The sequence below is a fragment of the Falco peregrinus genome, chromosome W (genome assembly GCF_023634155.1).
Source record: "Falco peregrinus isolate bFalPer1 chromosome W, bFalPer1.pri, whole genome shotgun sequence".
Lineage (NCBI taxonomy): Eukaryota > Metazoa > Chordata > Aves > Falconiformes > Falconidae > Falco > Falco peregrinus.
In genome coordinates, this window is record NC_073743.1 from 1,160,589 (window position 1) to 1,176,510 (window position 15,922).

A 15,922-nucleotide genomic window follows, 5' to 3' on the forward strand; every position below is an offset into this window, starting at 1 on the left:
CTCAAGTTCCAAAGCACAGAAAGGATCATTAAAAATTCTTCGTAAAGACTATTATTACTTTCAGTATTATGATACTCAGCTCTAAGAAAGCTAATGCTAAATTTTAGCAGAAATTAAGTGTCGATTTTGGACTTCAGGCTCTAAGAAATTATAAGAAAACTCTTATTTAAAAAACGTTGACATCCACTATGTAAGTGCTTGCAAGATCTTTTGTGTATTTTGTTTGTAATTTTAATCACGGAGGTTCAGATAATTAACAGCTAAATGAAAGTAAAAACATATCAAAGTCTCCTAGGTTTATAGATGAAACACTGGAATTTAAACATATGATACTCTACTTGTCCACTTGTGTCTGCAGCCTGCTGGAAATGAGTTGCAAGAGATGTCTCATCTTGGAAAACTTCATTACACTCCAAACACTTTAGACTATGTCTACAGAGTTTCGATGGATCTTCATCTAGTGGCATAGCTGGGATGACAGGAGTACTTGATGGGGCCGATATTACAGTCCCAGTTAAGCCAGACTGTATCTTTGTTACAGTATGTGTGCCAACTCCCACAGGGCTTTGAAGCATAGACGTAGCAGTATTGCTTGAAGGAGATGCTATCATTTGATCTGCTGGAACTGGTTTTAAAATCAAGTGTGAACACTGCATTACAACTCCTTTTTCCTTGTGTCCACGAGCATGGGAAAGAAGACTGCACTTATTGTAGAAAACTAAATTTTTTGTACAGTGATTACATGTCACTTCAATTCGCACACTCCTCCTGTCATAATGCTGGGTCAGGCTCTTCTCAAGAGCAAATGAGTCGCCACACTCCAAACACTTATAACCTCGTGTTGGTAATGTTATTCCGGCATTGGCAGGGGGACTAAGGTTTGGGATGTAAACTGGTACGGGATTGACGCTACTCAGCACCTTATTGAACGCTTCCACTACAGAACTTTGTAAAGATGACACCACTTGGACTCGAGACATTTTTTTAGAAGGCTGTGAGGCTGCTGCAGAAATTATTGCCTGCTTTATTTGTTGCTGAGGTTTTGTTAGCACTTGGCGGAGTTCAGAGGTGGTTTGAGCACCTTGAGGCAGAAGATTAAGGTTGGCAAGATGGACTGTCTTTGGCACAAGTTTAGCACTGGCAAGGCTTGATGCTGGCACCACAACAGTCTGCTGCTGTATAGCGTTGGCAGCTTTTATAATGGCGCTACTGGCACTCTGCACTGAAGCAGCAGATATCACGGTGGCTTTCACTGTAGTATTGTTCGCAAGCTTCAAATTTATAACTTGTGAACCTGCTGTTTTAACTGCTGAAACAGGGAGAAAGGCAGTAGCCACAGGTTTGATAGTGACCTGTTTTGGTGCAAGTTCTGCAGATGCAACTGCATTGGTGACAACTGTGGACTGGAGAGGAGCTCTGGGAGGAGAGGAAAGAACAGCAGCTGAAGTTGGTGAGGACAGGAGAGAAGTCATGGAAGTTACCATAGAAGCAGTCTGCTCTGGCTTTTTACCAGAGTCCAAATCAACTTCTGGCAATACTCTAGTAACAGTTCTCTTGATCTCCCCAGAAGAAGTCTTGATGGTTTTAATGCGAACTTTAGGAATTGCTGGTGTTGACCCTGCAGGAGAAGATGGAGAACCTTTGCTACTGTTTTCACTTGATACGCTTCTGGGACTATCAGGTGGCTTGATATAGGGCTTTTTAGCACCATCAATGAGACTCTGAGATTCAGGTGATTTTTCAATAGCCCGAGGACTTTCACTCATGTCTTTTGGTAATGGAGAAGATTCTCCTGAATTAGACTGTAAATCTTTACTGGTATCTGTAGCTGCCTTTTTAGCACTCAGTGCTGCAATTGCAGCAATGCATGAAGAAAGCTTTGCTGATGACTTTGCTTTCGACTGTGAAATGCTGGCAAGATTTGTTACACCTTTTTCAGTACTCAGTTTTCCATCAAGTACCCTGTTTTCAAGAAGCTTCTCAGAATTGTCTTTTAGCAATTTGTCCTCTGTTTTTCGAGCTTTAAAAGGCTCATAGACACTTAATTTCATGGAGTTTGTCTCTGCCTCTCGTTTAGCAGCTTTATTTTTATCTATACTACTTGAAACTGGGATTCCAGATTTAATCAAGTTCTCTCCTCCAAGTGCCTTTAGTTTGTCATATTCCTGCTGAGATACAGATCCTGCCAAGACATTTGCTCTGAAATTTGCACGCATATCCTCTTTATCTGGGGGGTCATCCACCTCAATTTTTTCGTCATCATCAAATTCTTCTGCACTTGATATTGGGCTAAACTGGTTGAAAGCCGAATCCTTCACTGTAGTCTCAGAAGCTGACCCATCATCTTTAATTGACTTCCCTTCATCTTTACTGTAACTATCAAGAGCTGATGACATTAGAAAGCCATTATGCAAGCCATTGCCTGTGGAATGGTGGCCATCCTTGTCCACTCCCTCTGAAGAATCAATAGTACGCACATTTTTCACAATGACACTCACACCAACATCAGACGATGACGGGGCATGAGAATCTTCATCTGTGTGAGCATTTTGTTTTATGTGGCTTTCATGGTCATCATGACCAGATTCAATAGCTGCTTTTGGATCTACCATGTCTGGTATGTCAAAGGCTGCAAGAAGGTCATCAAAATCTGGGGTCTTCATATCCCCCATGGTCATGTATTTGATTGTAAGCAAATCTGTAAAATAAGCAGAAAGTCATAATCTCAGTATTTTAAGCTCTAATAGCAGAGTCTTACACAAAGTAAGTGTATGTTCACATACGCCATGCAAGAAGGCGTTAATTTCACTTCTGAAATAGTATTTTCAGAAATTATTTGTTACAGAACAGTGTTCCAGTGCAAGTGTACAGTCAAATTATTACATCAAGAGCTACAGTAGTCCATCAGCTTCACAGGCTATAATGTAGTCATTTCATTTGAGGCACCAATTTCTCTTCAGTGACTTTCTTCCTGTCCCACTTCCTACACTCCCCCACATACATTATGATTACAGGAAGATACCTAGACTTTCAAGAAAATTACGTGAGGCACTTGCAATTCCTCTAAGTGTAGATTTTCCTTCACATTTGCATTAACCTGATAAGCCTTCTTGAAGACAGTAACAAATCTGTTTCTATTAACGGTTTAAGAATGCTTCACTGTTCTCTGTAAATTGAATTGCTTTATAAGAATTACAAAGTAAGTGCCTCCCAATGTTTGCAATGCTTTTTTTCAGCAACTCTAATGAAGGATGTATCTCCACTACTCCTAACAGGTGTCTCACCTACTTTGAAGACCTCCCATAACAAGAGATTTTCTACAACCTCCAATGTAATTTATTCCAGCCTGTTGTGGTTTAACCCCAGCTGGTAACTAACACGCAGCCACTACTCACTCACTCCCCCCAGGCCAGCAGGATGGGGAGGAAAATCAGAAGGGAATGTAAAACTCAAGGGTTGAGATAAGAACAATTTAATAATTAAAACAGTAACAATGACAACAACAGTTATAATGAAAAGGAGGGAGAAGGGGAGAGAAGTGAAATCCAAATGGAAGGGAGAAAAATCCTAAGTGATACAGACTACAACTGCTCACACACCACCTGCTGACCAATGCCCAGCCAGTCCCCCAGCAGCGATCAACAGGCCCAGGCCCACTACCCCCAGTTTATATACCCAGCACAGCATCCTATGGTACGGAATATCCCTTTGGCTGGTTCGGGTCAGCTGCCCTGGCTATGTCCCCTCCCCTTCTCGCTGGCAGGGTCTGAGAGACTGAAAAGTCCTTGACTTAGTATAAACATTACCCAGCAACAACTAAAACTTCAGTGTGTTATCAACATTGTTCTCACACCAAATCCAAAACACAGCACTGCACCAGCTACCAAGAAAATTAACTCTATCCCAGCTGAAACCAGAACACAGTCATTCATAATTTTCACTGCTGTATGTTTCCTACAGCATAATCTCAATCTTTCTTGATGCGATCCAAATGAATCACATGTGGTTCTATACACCAATCCTCTTTGCAACAGCACTTTACTCCGAGACCATTATCTCCCTTCAAAATTCTCCTTTTTAGGCTAACCAACACCAGAACTTAAGGGTTTTCTTTCCCCTCACAGATAACATTTTCCAGATCCTATTATTTTTAATTGCCACTGACCTCTATTGGTGGGTTTTTTCCTTGCAATTCCCAAACCAAACAGGTAACTGAAACTTACACAAATGCTGTGTAAAAAGAAAAGCTAACTTTGAGTATACTTCCTAGATTTAAATCCCACTATGACATTTGCCTCTTTCACAGACATTTCAATAGTAACATTGAGGCGTGCAGCAGAATCACTTGTAGAGATCTACAAAAATCCATTACAGACAGACTTTTTTTCATTTTCTTTCATAATCATGCACAGGTATGATCTGAGATGTTGAGACAGAGCTGTTTTTAATTACTGAACAATGAAAGTACATTACCATGCCAAAGTTAGTATTCAACATGAAAAGATATTTAATCAAGTTAAGTGTTATTGTTAGAAAGTGCCCATTCAGGAAGCACTCATCTGTCCTCCTGCCTTTGTATCACACTAAAAGACTGGAAAACATCCTTATTATATAGCTCAAGGTTCTGCCTCCAGCAGCAGTTAACCCAGGCCATCACAGAACAATGGTGTGGCTAACTGCAGCAGTGCTCTTCAAGCTCCTCATATTAGCTGAGATAAGCAGGAAGCTACATGCCCCATGGCAGAAGCCTCTTGCCAACAGAGATGCATCCTACAGCTGCAGTAGATCTCTTCCTCCTCCTCTTAGCTCATTATCTTGAGCTCTGTGGAGAAACTACTTGCTGACTGTTGAATTCAGCTGTAACAGTGCTAAGAAAAACTAGTAAGAATGTACATGTTTAAATACCTATTTTTATGCATATCATTATCAACACGGGCAGCACTCTTAACTTTTTCTCAGAAATATACAGTTTATTAAAATGGCATAATCCCTTTACTTGACAAAAATACGTAAGATTTATTTATTCCATCTACACTGGGTACCTGGAAGTCATTATGGACTCCAAGAAAGTTAACAGAGGAAAATTTCTCAAGGATACTGGAATACACAGCAATATTTAATGTAATACTCTCAAATAAATATATAATGCTTTTGGGAATTGTTTACATGGTCCACTTAATAGTCTTGTTGTTTTGTCCAACATATTAACTCCTTTTTGTTGCACCAAGTCCTTCTGCAGAGCTGAACTGAGCATGGGATTCTCTACAAAATATTAGTATTCTGGTGCAACTGATTAATTTACTCTCTTGATTAACTCATAATTCCTTTACTTAATGGATAATATAGAGTAGCCTACTCACCATCAAGGCTTCACTTCACTACTTTAGTAAAGCAAATTGTTATAATCTACTTACTTACCAGATTTATACTTATGAGATATAAGAATGTTTCATAATTCTGGTTTTATTGTGTATTTGGGTTTTTTAAACCCATTTATCCAAAAACAAGTTTCTAGCCCTCATGCATTTAAAACTAGTAACTGGAATAAAATGAACATAAAGATTTAAGAAAACAGACTAGACAACTAGTACCGCTCCACTCTCTTGCAGTATAGCCAGACTCATTGCGTTCAGCACACGTGGCAGCAGACACCTTTGTATACCAAAGCAATGCGAGTATCACACTTATGCACAGTGCTGTGGACCTTCAGTCTATCCTCTGCCTGAAGGATTTCAAGATCCTATGAAAGTGCCACAATTACAAAGGCAGTTACCTAATAAATACAAAAATACATGCACACATAATATCAAAACTACAAAGAAAATTCTTTTAAGAATTAAATAGAAAAGGTTCCAGAAACCAGAGCACACCAAATCCATGTAAAACCACAGAAACACAGTCTTACTGACAGTTTTCCATGATTCGAGATAATAATAACTTGCCCTCTGATTATACACCTGTCCATAGGTGTCTTTTTGCAGCTGTTATATACACTCAAAAAGAACTAAAAAGTTTTCCTAGTCTAGAACTTCCTCTAATTACATATACTGGAGTTTAATTAACATTTAGCAATAGCAATGAATTAAGACACATTTGTTCTTTAGTGAGAAACTCAATTAGACTAATTCCAAAATGGGAAAATATGTCAAAATAATTCAGAGGTCTATAGACCAAAGATCATAAATTTATCCACAGAGAGCACACTGCATGAAGTTGCAACTGTCTTTCAAGTCCATGCAGAAGGAACAACTCCCACGCTCCAACAGAGAATGGAATGGTTTCTTCTGCATTAGGGATCCAGAATTACTGCTGCGCTTAAGAGATCTCTCCTGTTCTTCAAATTTTTAAAGCAATCTAAGTTAAACAAAAAGGGACAAAAGACATGGCCAATCTTGATAAACAAGTAAGCAAAGTTGTAACATGGACATGTTATTAATCTCTTCCTCACTATTCCAGTATACCATTTTAAGATTCAGTATATAACCTTTGTTTCCACCACAACTATCAGGACTCTGATGCCACATTCCTCCCCCCCCCTTTTTTTTTTTCTCCAAAAACCTTTCAGTAACTGATTCTCTTAAGGATAAAACTCTGCCTTTCATTTCATCCAAGATCAAAATCAACTGACACCCTGGCTGCCAGACAAGCTGTTAGTCTATTCCTTCTCTGGGCCAACATGATGCCTGTAAATACTTCAGACCAGGAAATGAGGCAAGTTCCTGGTTCCCTAAGAAATCCCAATTTTCCAGGAACCAGAATTTCTTCAAGAACTGCTTTTAAAGTGCTGAGAGCAAAGCTCAGTGTCTCCAAAGAGACACACAAAGCTGTAAAAAACAGCATCAGAGGGCTGCCATTAAGATGATATCCAGAATCAAACTGAGAAACAGTCCACAAGGTATGTAATCAAGGATACATTCTTCAGATTAAACAAATAAAAATGTATTTAAGGAAACAACCTGCAAGACCCCCACCCCCCAATCTTCATCCAAAATAGACATTTTTTTCATTTTTAGTTTGTAAATATCAGAAACAAGATTCACCTCAGAACAGGGGACTGCTAACCTGAAGTATGTATTATGAAGAACAATGGTCAAATGATACAATAAACGCCCCTAAATTTGTGGATACTCATGTAAGGAGTCAGTTCTTAGATTTCCTGACTCTGTCCAAAGTACTATTTCATTTTCAGATGACATCTCCCTTCGTAACATTCCTTTTCCTTCTCATGGACTAGTTCTGTTCCCTGCCTCTCCACCTGGCTGCCTGCGGATGTTTACCAGCAGAACACCAGGAAAGGCCTACCACTTTCGTCCTACAACGCGCAACCTTTAGAGTGCTTGAATTACTTGAGAAAAGTTACTAAAGAAAACCAGTTTCTTCAAAAATTCACGCATTACTTTGCTTACTGATTACTCAACAACAAAAGTAAGTAAAAAGGAAAAAATTCTGAATATGGCCAATGCAAATTACACAGCTAGAACACCATGGGGCAGTGAGGTGCAATGCTTCTGGGTTCTGCTTTTTTGATGGTGGGCAATAGGACTTCCTAGGAAGATACCACTGAGTCTTAAAAACTTCAGACAACAGACTGAATATACTTACTTCGTGATTTCCATTAATCTCTTTGGTGACAACATCCACCTCTATGTGTGCACCAATACCTTACTGAAATGTAAGGTGTGAATTAAGTTCTGGAGGATAAACAAAGATTGTTTTGTTTGTGTTCACACTTTGTTCAAAGTGTGTGTGCATGACTTCCTATGTCCTTTCATAATAGGCACATTTTGAATTATTAGGATCGAGGTCTCATTTACCATCCATAGTACCAATAAGGTTATGCCAGTCCTGATGTAAACATCTTTGTGAAATATGGGGCAGTTTACAGTTAAAATTTACACCAAGCAATCTGCTATTTCAACATTAAGCACTGTATCTATCTGCCTTTAAAGAAAAAGGAAAAGAAGGAAAACAAACAAGGAAAAGAAGGAAAACAAACAAGGAAAACCCAATTTGTCTTCATGCCCAAGCCTCAATGAGTAAGAGAAATCTGAAATTACACTTCTGGTTTTCGAAAAGGACATTCTACCAATTTTCTTCCTCCCTCCTCCCCCTCAAAAAAGCTTTGGAAGGTAAGTATTAGCCCAGTATTTCAAGTATTAACATTTTTAGGTTTTGTGGAGTTTTTTCTAATATGTGTGGACAGTTTCAGAAGAATTTCATTATTTATTCTTTACTAGCCCAAACAAGTTTTCAACAGGCATTTCACAGAGTCTCAGAACAGCTGAGCTCTGGAACTCCACCTTCTCTGCTCAAAGCCAGGTCAGCTACAGCAGGACACTGTCCAGTCAGGTTTTGAGTATTTCCAAAGATGGAGACCCCAGAACCTCTCTCAAGACAACAGGTTCCAGCATTTCACCACCCTCACAGTAAAAAAAAAATATTTAAACTGTTAATCAGCATTCAGACCTACCCACATTCACTTGCCTTTCCACCCACTTGCGACAATATCCAAGTGCATGTCCAGAGTCCACCATCAAACGGAAGCAAGCTGTGACAGATGCAGAGCACAATGCCAGCCCATGCCATGGCCAAATAGAACATTTTGGAATTGGGGCAGGGTAAGAAGGTGCACAAAGCTCAGCTAGTGGCTGTGATTTATGAGGCTGTTTCTGTGGCCTGTTTCCACAGCAGACAGTACCAGCTGTCATTTGACTTTGATCTACTGTCATGAGAACTGTACATTTAAGATGGTATAAACAAATCTGGATGCCGTAAGGAGGAAATAAACCTGAATGCCAACCTTTCTCAACTATTAATCCAAAATATTGTTCTGTGCTATGCACAAAGACAGTATTATTTCAGAGTAATTGCTAAAATATTTACTAATCAATAAAAAAATATTTAACAAACCCATTCCTCCACGCATTCTATCTAGTTCTAGAATACCACAGAAGCCTATTAATCCACACATTGACTGCCCGAGTTTTAAACCAGCAAACTCTGAAAACAAGCAATAAAACTACCACAGCCAATGCATTATCAAGTGTATTCTGTCGATTTGAATAAAACCACAGTTTGGTTATAACTGTTTAAATTATCTTTAACTTTTCAGTTCAGGAGTGTATTCCATACAAATTTTGGTGGTTCAAAATCACATACACCACAAAAGAAAGCAATGGTAGCAAATTACATTTGGGATGGCAGAAGATGGAAGTCATGGGAAAAAAATCGCAAAGCTATTGAATAGCACTTGCCTGTTGTTCGGGGTGTATTGCTATAACCTAGAGTGCAGGTGTGTGCACACTGTCTTTTCCCAGTATACAAAATAATTTGGGAGTCCCCAGAGGTCATGAGGGTTATACTTATGTCTGCACACAGAATGCTGATGCCGCTGCAGCCAGACTAAAGCTTGAGTGTTTTTGTTGCCTTGTTTGCTGTTAATTCATACAAGCAAAACTTTTTCCAGTGGGTTTGCCCACAGATTCAGGTTTAGAGCCTTAGGAATACAAGATCTCTGCAGAGGAGTCTCTTATTCAGTCTTTAAGGTGAGGTATGGCAAAGTGCTATTCTGTGCTTATCACTCAGCTGAGTTTTGCAATTATGGATCACCAAGCCATGTCAAATCAACGAGCAAGATAACCCCAGAATAAGCCCGAGTTGTTTTACAACTATAAGCATGTTACCACCGCTTTCAAAACATATCCATCCCTATAACTGATTATAAAAGAGCGGGTAATCGTCTCTGTCCTCTTTTCTATTATATCCAGCATCTGATTATGGATCCTTCTTCTCTGACCTGTTAAAAGATGAGCCCTTTTCCCCTGCAATGATGTAATTAAGCAAAGACAGTTCTTGAGAATTTCTGTTTGTTTTCTACAAATTCCCACAGGGTTTTTTTGACAGCCTTCTACTTCTCCAGTAAAATAATTACTTGTAATTTACAACTCCTTAGAAGCCTCATCCTGCAGTCTAACTCCTCCATTTTGTAACTTTTTTTTTTTTTTTTGGCAAAATGGGTATCTCAAGTTCTCTTTGCGTAGGAGAAAACAGGAAGGGAGAGGGGTAATCTTCTGAAGTCTGCTGATTTCCTCTTCTCACACCACCACTGAACTACCTCTTGCACAGTTTCAAGAGAACCATGTGCAACTGGTTCCAAGTTCACTGTTACCAGCCTTTGGCTGGCAAAAAGAACTGGGATTTTCCAACACAAGTAAGGTATCTCCTCTCCCACACCATAAGGAGCAGAACAGATCATTGCTATCTACAGCTGGCCAAATGAAAACTACCTATATTTATCAAAAGATCCAATTAAGGTTTTGGGCCTAGCAGCTTCCCAAATTTCTCCTAAAATGGAGATAAATTAATGAAGAGCAGGTAAATCCCTATACCATTCTTTCTGCTCTCTACTTAAAAATGAATTATGAAAATGGCTTAATTTTGTACTTCTGGATGTAAAATGGGCTGGGACAGTAATGTGTGAATAATTCAGATGTATAACTATAATGAACAGAATTCTGCGATTCCCAATTTAATGCAAATTTGAATCACATTCTAAATGGCACTTGCTTCCTGCCTTTTTTTTTTTTTTTAAGTGGATAGCAGTTCTTACGCAAAAACAGTGTGAAGCAGCTGCAGACAGTCTTGATAAGAGCACTCAAAGTCAGGCAGGGCCCGCCTGTGCAACAGTAGCAACAAACAGACCCTAAAACATTAGGATCAAGGTTTTTTTGGCCTTTGTTTTTGTGGGTTTTTTAACCATACATCCCCAGCAATCTGTATGCATATTTATATTTTAACACACATTCATACTTCTAAGAAAACCAAAGTTAGTTAATTCATTCAAAAGAGGCTTGGAACTTGATAAATCATTACCCTTATTCTCAAGGTCAAATACCTGAAACAAGCCTCAATGCAAAATGAGATCACAATTGCTGATACAGAGGACCAATCCCCCAGCATTAAGCAGCATTTTCTGCTGGAAAGCTGGCCTACATGCAAAATAAAAATTTCCTGGTGAAGAGCATTTATACATATTATTAGACTAAAACAATAAAACTCACCAAGGACACTGCGGACTCCAGCATCTAGTCAGGTTTCTTATCTTACAGTCTATAAAAATCCCTGCAAATTCAACACCTCCTTTGCTAAAAATAAAAATTCATAGTACAGCTCATGTTCAAAAATTCAAACGGAACAGATACATTGAGTTTTGTGACAATTCAAGAACTTACAATTTTAAATCTGCTCACTATTCTGGCAGAAAAAGAAAAAAAAATCTAAAAGGTGCTCTCATGTAACATATGAATTTTAGCTGACACTTGGAAAAGAACATGCATCATCAGCAATAGATACTATTCCTATATTCCTATCCGTGCAATAAGAATTCATGTTTGCAAGCGTAATTTTGCTACAGATGTCTATAGTCAAATAGAGAACCTCTACATTCAAATCATGAAAGATATGAACAGAAATCAACACAGCGATCAGTTAGGCATTTTGCTCCACCAAGCAAGCTATTTACTGCCCTATCAAATCTGAGAAACAACACATTGTAGCTGCATTAAAACCCACAAAACCATAATTTCAGGCTAAACATTAGCATGCTATTTTCACTTTTCTACAATTAATATCTAAATACCTTACGTAATCTACTGCAGTCAGAAATAAGGTTCCCTTGTACTGTCACTCTCTGATGCAGGCACCCTGCCTATCATCATCAGCCACCATACAACTTACCCAATGTCCACAAGCTCTCAGGGCTTTTAAGACTGTCTACTTTATTCTGCTAAGCACAGAGGAAAAGACCCTAATTTCACACTACAACAGAACATTTTCAATGTTTTGCCTCCATATTTATCTTGATTGTAGACCACCAAACCAGCTAACACAGCCAGGTTTGGTCAGACGTTTTTTAAAAAATCATACTGGTTAAGATTCTAGAGTTGCTGATTTCCTGTTATAGGAAGTAACAGTTCTAGCAAAAGAATCCCCAGGGCAAAATGTTTAGTGTTCCAATGTGTAAGCTCTAACAGCCTTTGTTCTTCCCTTTGCTATATTCATTACTGCTTTCTTCTCTCTCCCCCTCTCCCTTTCTCTGAATCCTTCAGCTTTCACTAAAAGATACCAATGCCAGCTCAAATCTAAGTACACATTTATTTTTTAGATGAGAAGGGGAAAAAAAATATCCATTATCCATTGCTTTGAGTTAAAAGTAGTCATCTCTCAAGAGCTGATGCACTGCCCATCCGGTTTCCTATTCTTATTTTATTACTGCACAATTATAATTCATGCCACTAATAACCCACTGGAGCTCCATCAAACCTTTAAAATACATCTTTCCACTTGACTGCTGCAAAATTCTCCCTGGGTTACAACAGTTTAAGAAACACCATCCATACTACTTATTTTGTATGGTGGTTTGGTTTGGTTTTTTTTTTCCTGTGTAGGCTATATTAAGTACATGTTTAACACTGACGACCTTAATTCAGAAGTATCGGCTTGCTCAGATATGGCCAAACAAGCACCCTTTGAATAATTAGACAGCAAATTCTGAATGTGTAATGCTGTAATACAACACAGAACAGTTCACTGCCATGTGGTCCATGATTTATGATTGTCACTCAGAGGCCTATTCCGTATCACTACATTGTGAAAAAAAGGTATACCTAGATGTATATTTCAGTGAAAATACTGTATTTAGCCAAGATATCAGTAAGTCTTTACAAATAATAGCTTTAATCCTATTAAAACTGGAGGACGTTAATAGCATTCCTTTACTAACACTCACAAACAATTGTCTCCTTACTGATGTGCAAAGTGTGCAATCAGGAGGCAGATTTACTTTTCACCCACATGTACCTTCATGCTATTGTTAAGATTCATATCCAAAACACCACATCTCACCTTGCGAACCTTGACTTTTGAAAGATATATTTTTTTTTAGCCAATGCTCAGTTACTGCCACAGATGCATTACCTCTGCAAATATGAAAGGGTTAAAGGCAGCCCCAATCAATAGGCCTACAAGGAGAGAGAGAGAAGAAAAAAAAAAGGGGGGGGGGGGGGGAACGAGTATGCCTTACAGCATCTTTGCAATGCTTTTACGCACAATTCTACAACAACATTGTTTCCTTTTGGCCTTACAAAAAAGCACAGCATACCCCCCCTTAACATCTCCTAAAGAAGAAAACCACAACACAGTACCCTGTAAATAAAACAGCATGCAAAGCAGCATTCTTCAGTCACAAGCATAACTACAATTACAAATCATTCAGTCAATTTTATTTAGTTTAGTTTTAAAATAGACTGCATAGCCAGTGTCCCACCCTTGCAAAGCAAAAATATTTTAATAAGGGTCATAAATCTCAGCTCTTGCCCATTCCTTAAGCATAAAAAGGCATGAAAAGCCAAAGTAATCTCAGTTACTGCAAATATGTACATTTATATACAGAATCCTTTATGACTATATTAGCCACATACCAGTGCTGTGTGTCTAAAGTGTGCATTCACATACTGTTTTGGGATGGTATCTTTCTGCAAGCTCCTCTGCTTTTGGCTGCCATGAAGGGAGGAAGCTATCCCACTGTAGTAGCTCAGTGACTGCATTGTGTTCAGGAGCTGATCTGCCTCAAACCAGTTCCAGCCGGTTCTGGTCACCCTACATAAAAAGCTATGGCAACCCTCGCTGAGTTGCCAACAAGTCACTGAAAATCGCAGGGGCTCTTTTTTCTGTGGTGGCGGGGACGGCCGCGGCCCTGTCCCCCTGGTGCCCGGCCCACACAGCCCCCTTGCTCCCCAGTGCCGCCCACGCGCTCCCTTCCTCTCCTCCCCCACTTACCTCCCACAACCTGGCTGAAAGCTGTGAGTGTGTGCGTGCCTGTCTGTAGCTAACAAAGAGACCGCAATAAAAATCCTCACAGGATCTCTCTTGCAGCACCAGGCAGACTTGGCCACAGCACTGGGAGACAGACTGCTAACCAAGGGCTGCTCCCCACAGCATATGGGGTGGCCGTGGCTCAGAGTCACATCTGCCCCCTCATACCCACGGCCGTGGGGTGGCTGAGCAGGGGCTTCTCTGCCTTGCTGCACCTGGGGCCGCTTGGGTGGCATTTTCTCTCCTCTGCACGGCGTTACCACAGAGATTACCCACACACCTCCCTACCCTCAAGAAATCCATTTCCACAGCAGCAAGATGCCTGCAAAATAGTTCCCTTGCCCCCTCCTCGGGGCACCGAGTTGGCTACTGGGCTCCAATTTATTTTTTTTTCCTCTTTAATTTTGCTACTCAACTATCCTTGAGGCGCTGAAAAGAAAGCTGCAGACCCATGCCTGACCAGCCCCCCTGCCTTCCCACACCTGCTGCTGCGGGGGAGGCCAGGACACGCTCTGCGCAGCCTGCTCGGCTCCAACCCTGCAAAGATGGCTGCTGGCTGCAGCTGCTTGCTCGGCCCCACACCTCTCTCTGGGGCAATTCCTGAGCAAGGTCACGACTCCCTGGCAATGCCCGAGTCCCTCGAGAGCAGGGGTCCTCGCCCACCTGTGCCATGGCAGCTCTGCTCCTAGCCCGCTCCCCCTCCTTCTCTGCCACCCAGGGCCTTTCTCCTGCGTGGCTGCCCAGTCACCCCAAACCGAGACATCGTTCGCCCCGCTCTTCTTTTGGCTACTCACCCTCACACTGGCACAACCAGTAACTACCTCCGCCTACGCGCCAAGCCCCATCCTCTCCAGGATCAGCCGTGAGATGGCTCTTCTGCAAGGCTTTCCTCCGAGCCAGCTGCCAGCTAGGCTACACCAGCCAGCCCCTCTGCTCTCCGGGCTGCACCTGTAACTGTTAGCAGAGGTCTCGGGCACAACCCTTCACCCCCCCTTCCCCTGTGGAGAGAGTAGAGATCTGGCACTTTCTCCACATCCCTCATCCCCACCCCATTCTGGGGAAAAGGACCATGTTCTTCCGCTGCCTCAGCCACGTCTTCTCCACACAGGCAGCTGAGGCCGGCCCTCCCTCAGCCCCTCAGCCCGGGTGGGCTGCTTCCGCCTCTGCGGGCCGCCGTGGCCGCGGGCACCTCAGTGACGGACCACGGCCCCCTCCCCTCAGCGCGGCGCCCGCGCCGCCCCCGCCGGGCCCGCCAGCCCCGCGGCCCGGGCTCGGCCCTGCCCGAGCGGACCCTGCCGAGGCGCCGAGACGCGGGCGAGAGAAGCGGCCCCCATTACGCGCGGGGGGCGCCCGGGAAGGGGAGGCCGCGGCCCCGCCGGCGACAGGGAGAGCGGCCGGGCGCGGGAACGGGATGGGGGGTGGCGGGACGGCCACGTCCGAGCGACACCCCCCACCCACCCCGCTTCCCGCAGAGCCGGGCCGCGGGCCCTGCCAGCCCCGGGGCTCCGGCGGCCGCCGCCCGGGCAGCGCCCCAGCCCCGGAGCGGCCCGAGCCGAGTGAGCCGCGCCGAGCCGAGCAGGCCCGGCAGGCCGCTCCGCCGCAGCCGGCCCGTGGCGTGGCGGGGCCTGCGCGCAGGCGAGGCGGGTGCCGGGCCGGCAGGAAGGCGACCCCCACCGCATGCAAACTCCGCACCCCCATGCAAACACACCTGCTGCGGCCCAGCGGCCCGGCCGCGGCTGCTCCGGCCGGCAGCCTCAGGCGGGCATGGCTAAGGTCCGCGCTGCCTCGGCCGCCCGCGGAGCGGCCTGGCTAAGAGATGGTGGAACATAACGGCAGGGAGGCTCTGCCGGGACTGAGGAGAAGGAGGGGGTGGGGGTGCCTTGGCTTGCACAGATGGGGGAGACGCTCCCGTGTGATTCCGTGTGAAACGGCTCCCTAGAGTGTGCCGGGGGCGGGGAGGGCTGCCGCTGCCGCCGAGCGCTCCGCAGGCAGGGGCAGGGGCCGGGGCCGGGGAGGTCGCGGCCTCCCGCAGCCCGGGGCGGGGGAGGGG

The 15,922-nt window shown here is 43.0% G+C and overlaps 1 protein-coding gene across 2 annotated transcripts in view; it reads right to left on the bottom strand.

Annotated features, from left to right (window-relative positions):
- Nucleotides 1–14,961, bottom strand: part of LOC129783091 (zinc finger protein 532-like) — a 48,664-nt gene extending 33,703 nt beyond the window's left edge. The window contains exons 1-3 of one of the 2 annotated variants that reach the window (XM_055792775.1): nucleotides 14,667–14,961; nucleotides 13,479–13,683; nucleotides 339–2,698 (exon numbers count right to left, since the gene is read on the bottom strand). In XM_055792775.1, the coding sequence (XP_055648750.1) occupies nucleotides 339–2,678 (2,340 nt within the window). In that variant the 5' untranslated portion in view covers nucleotides 2,679–2,698; nucleotides 13,479–13,683; nucleotides 14,667–14,961. The remainder of the gene's footprint in view (nucleotides 1–338; nucleotides 2,699–13,478; nucleotides 13,684–14,666) is intronic. The other variant, XM_055792774.1, reaches the window with a different exon arrangement.
- Nucleotides 14,962–15,922: the final 961 nt, after the last annotated feature.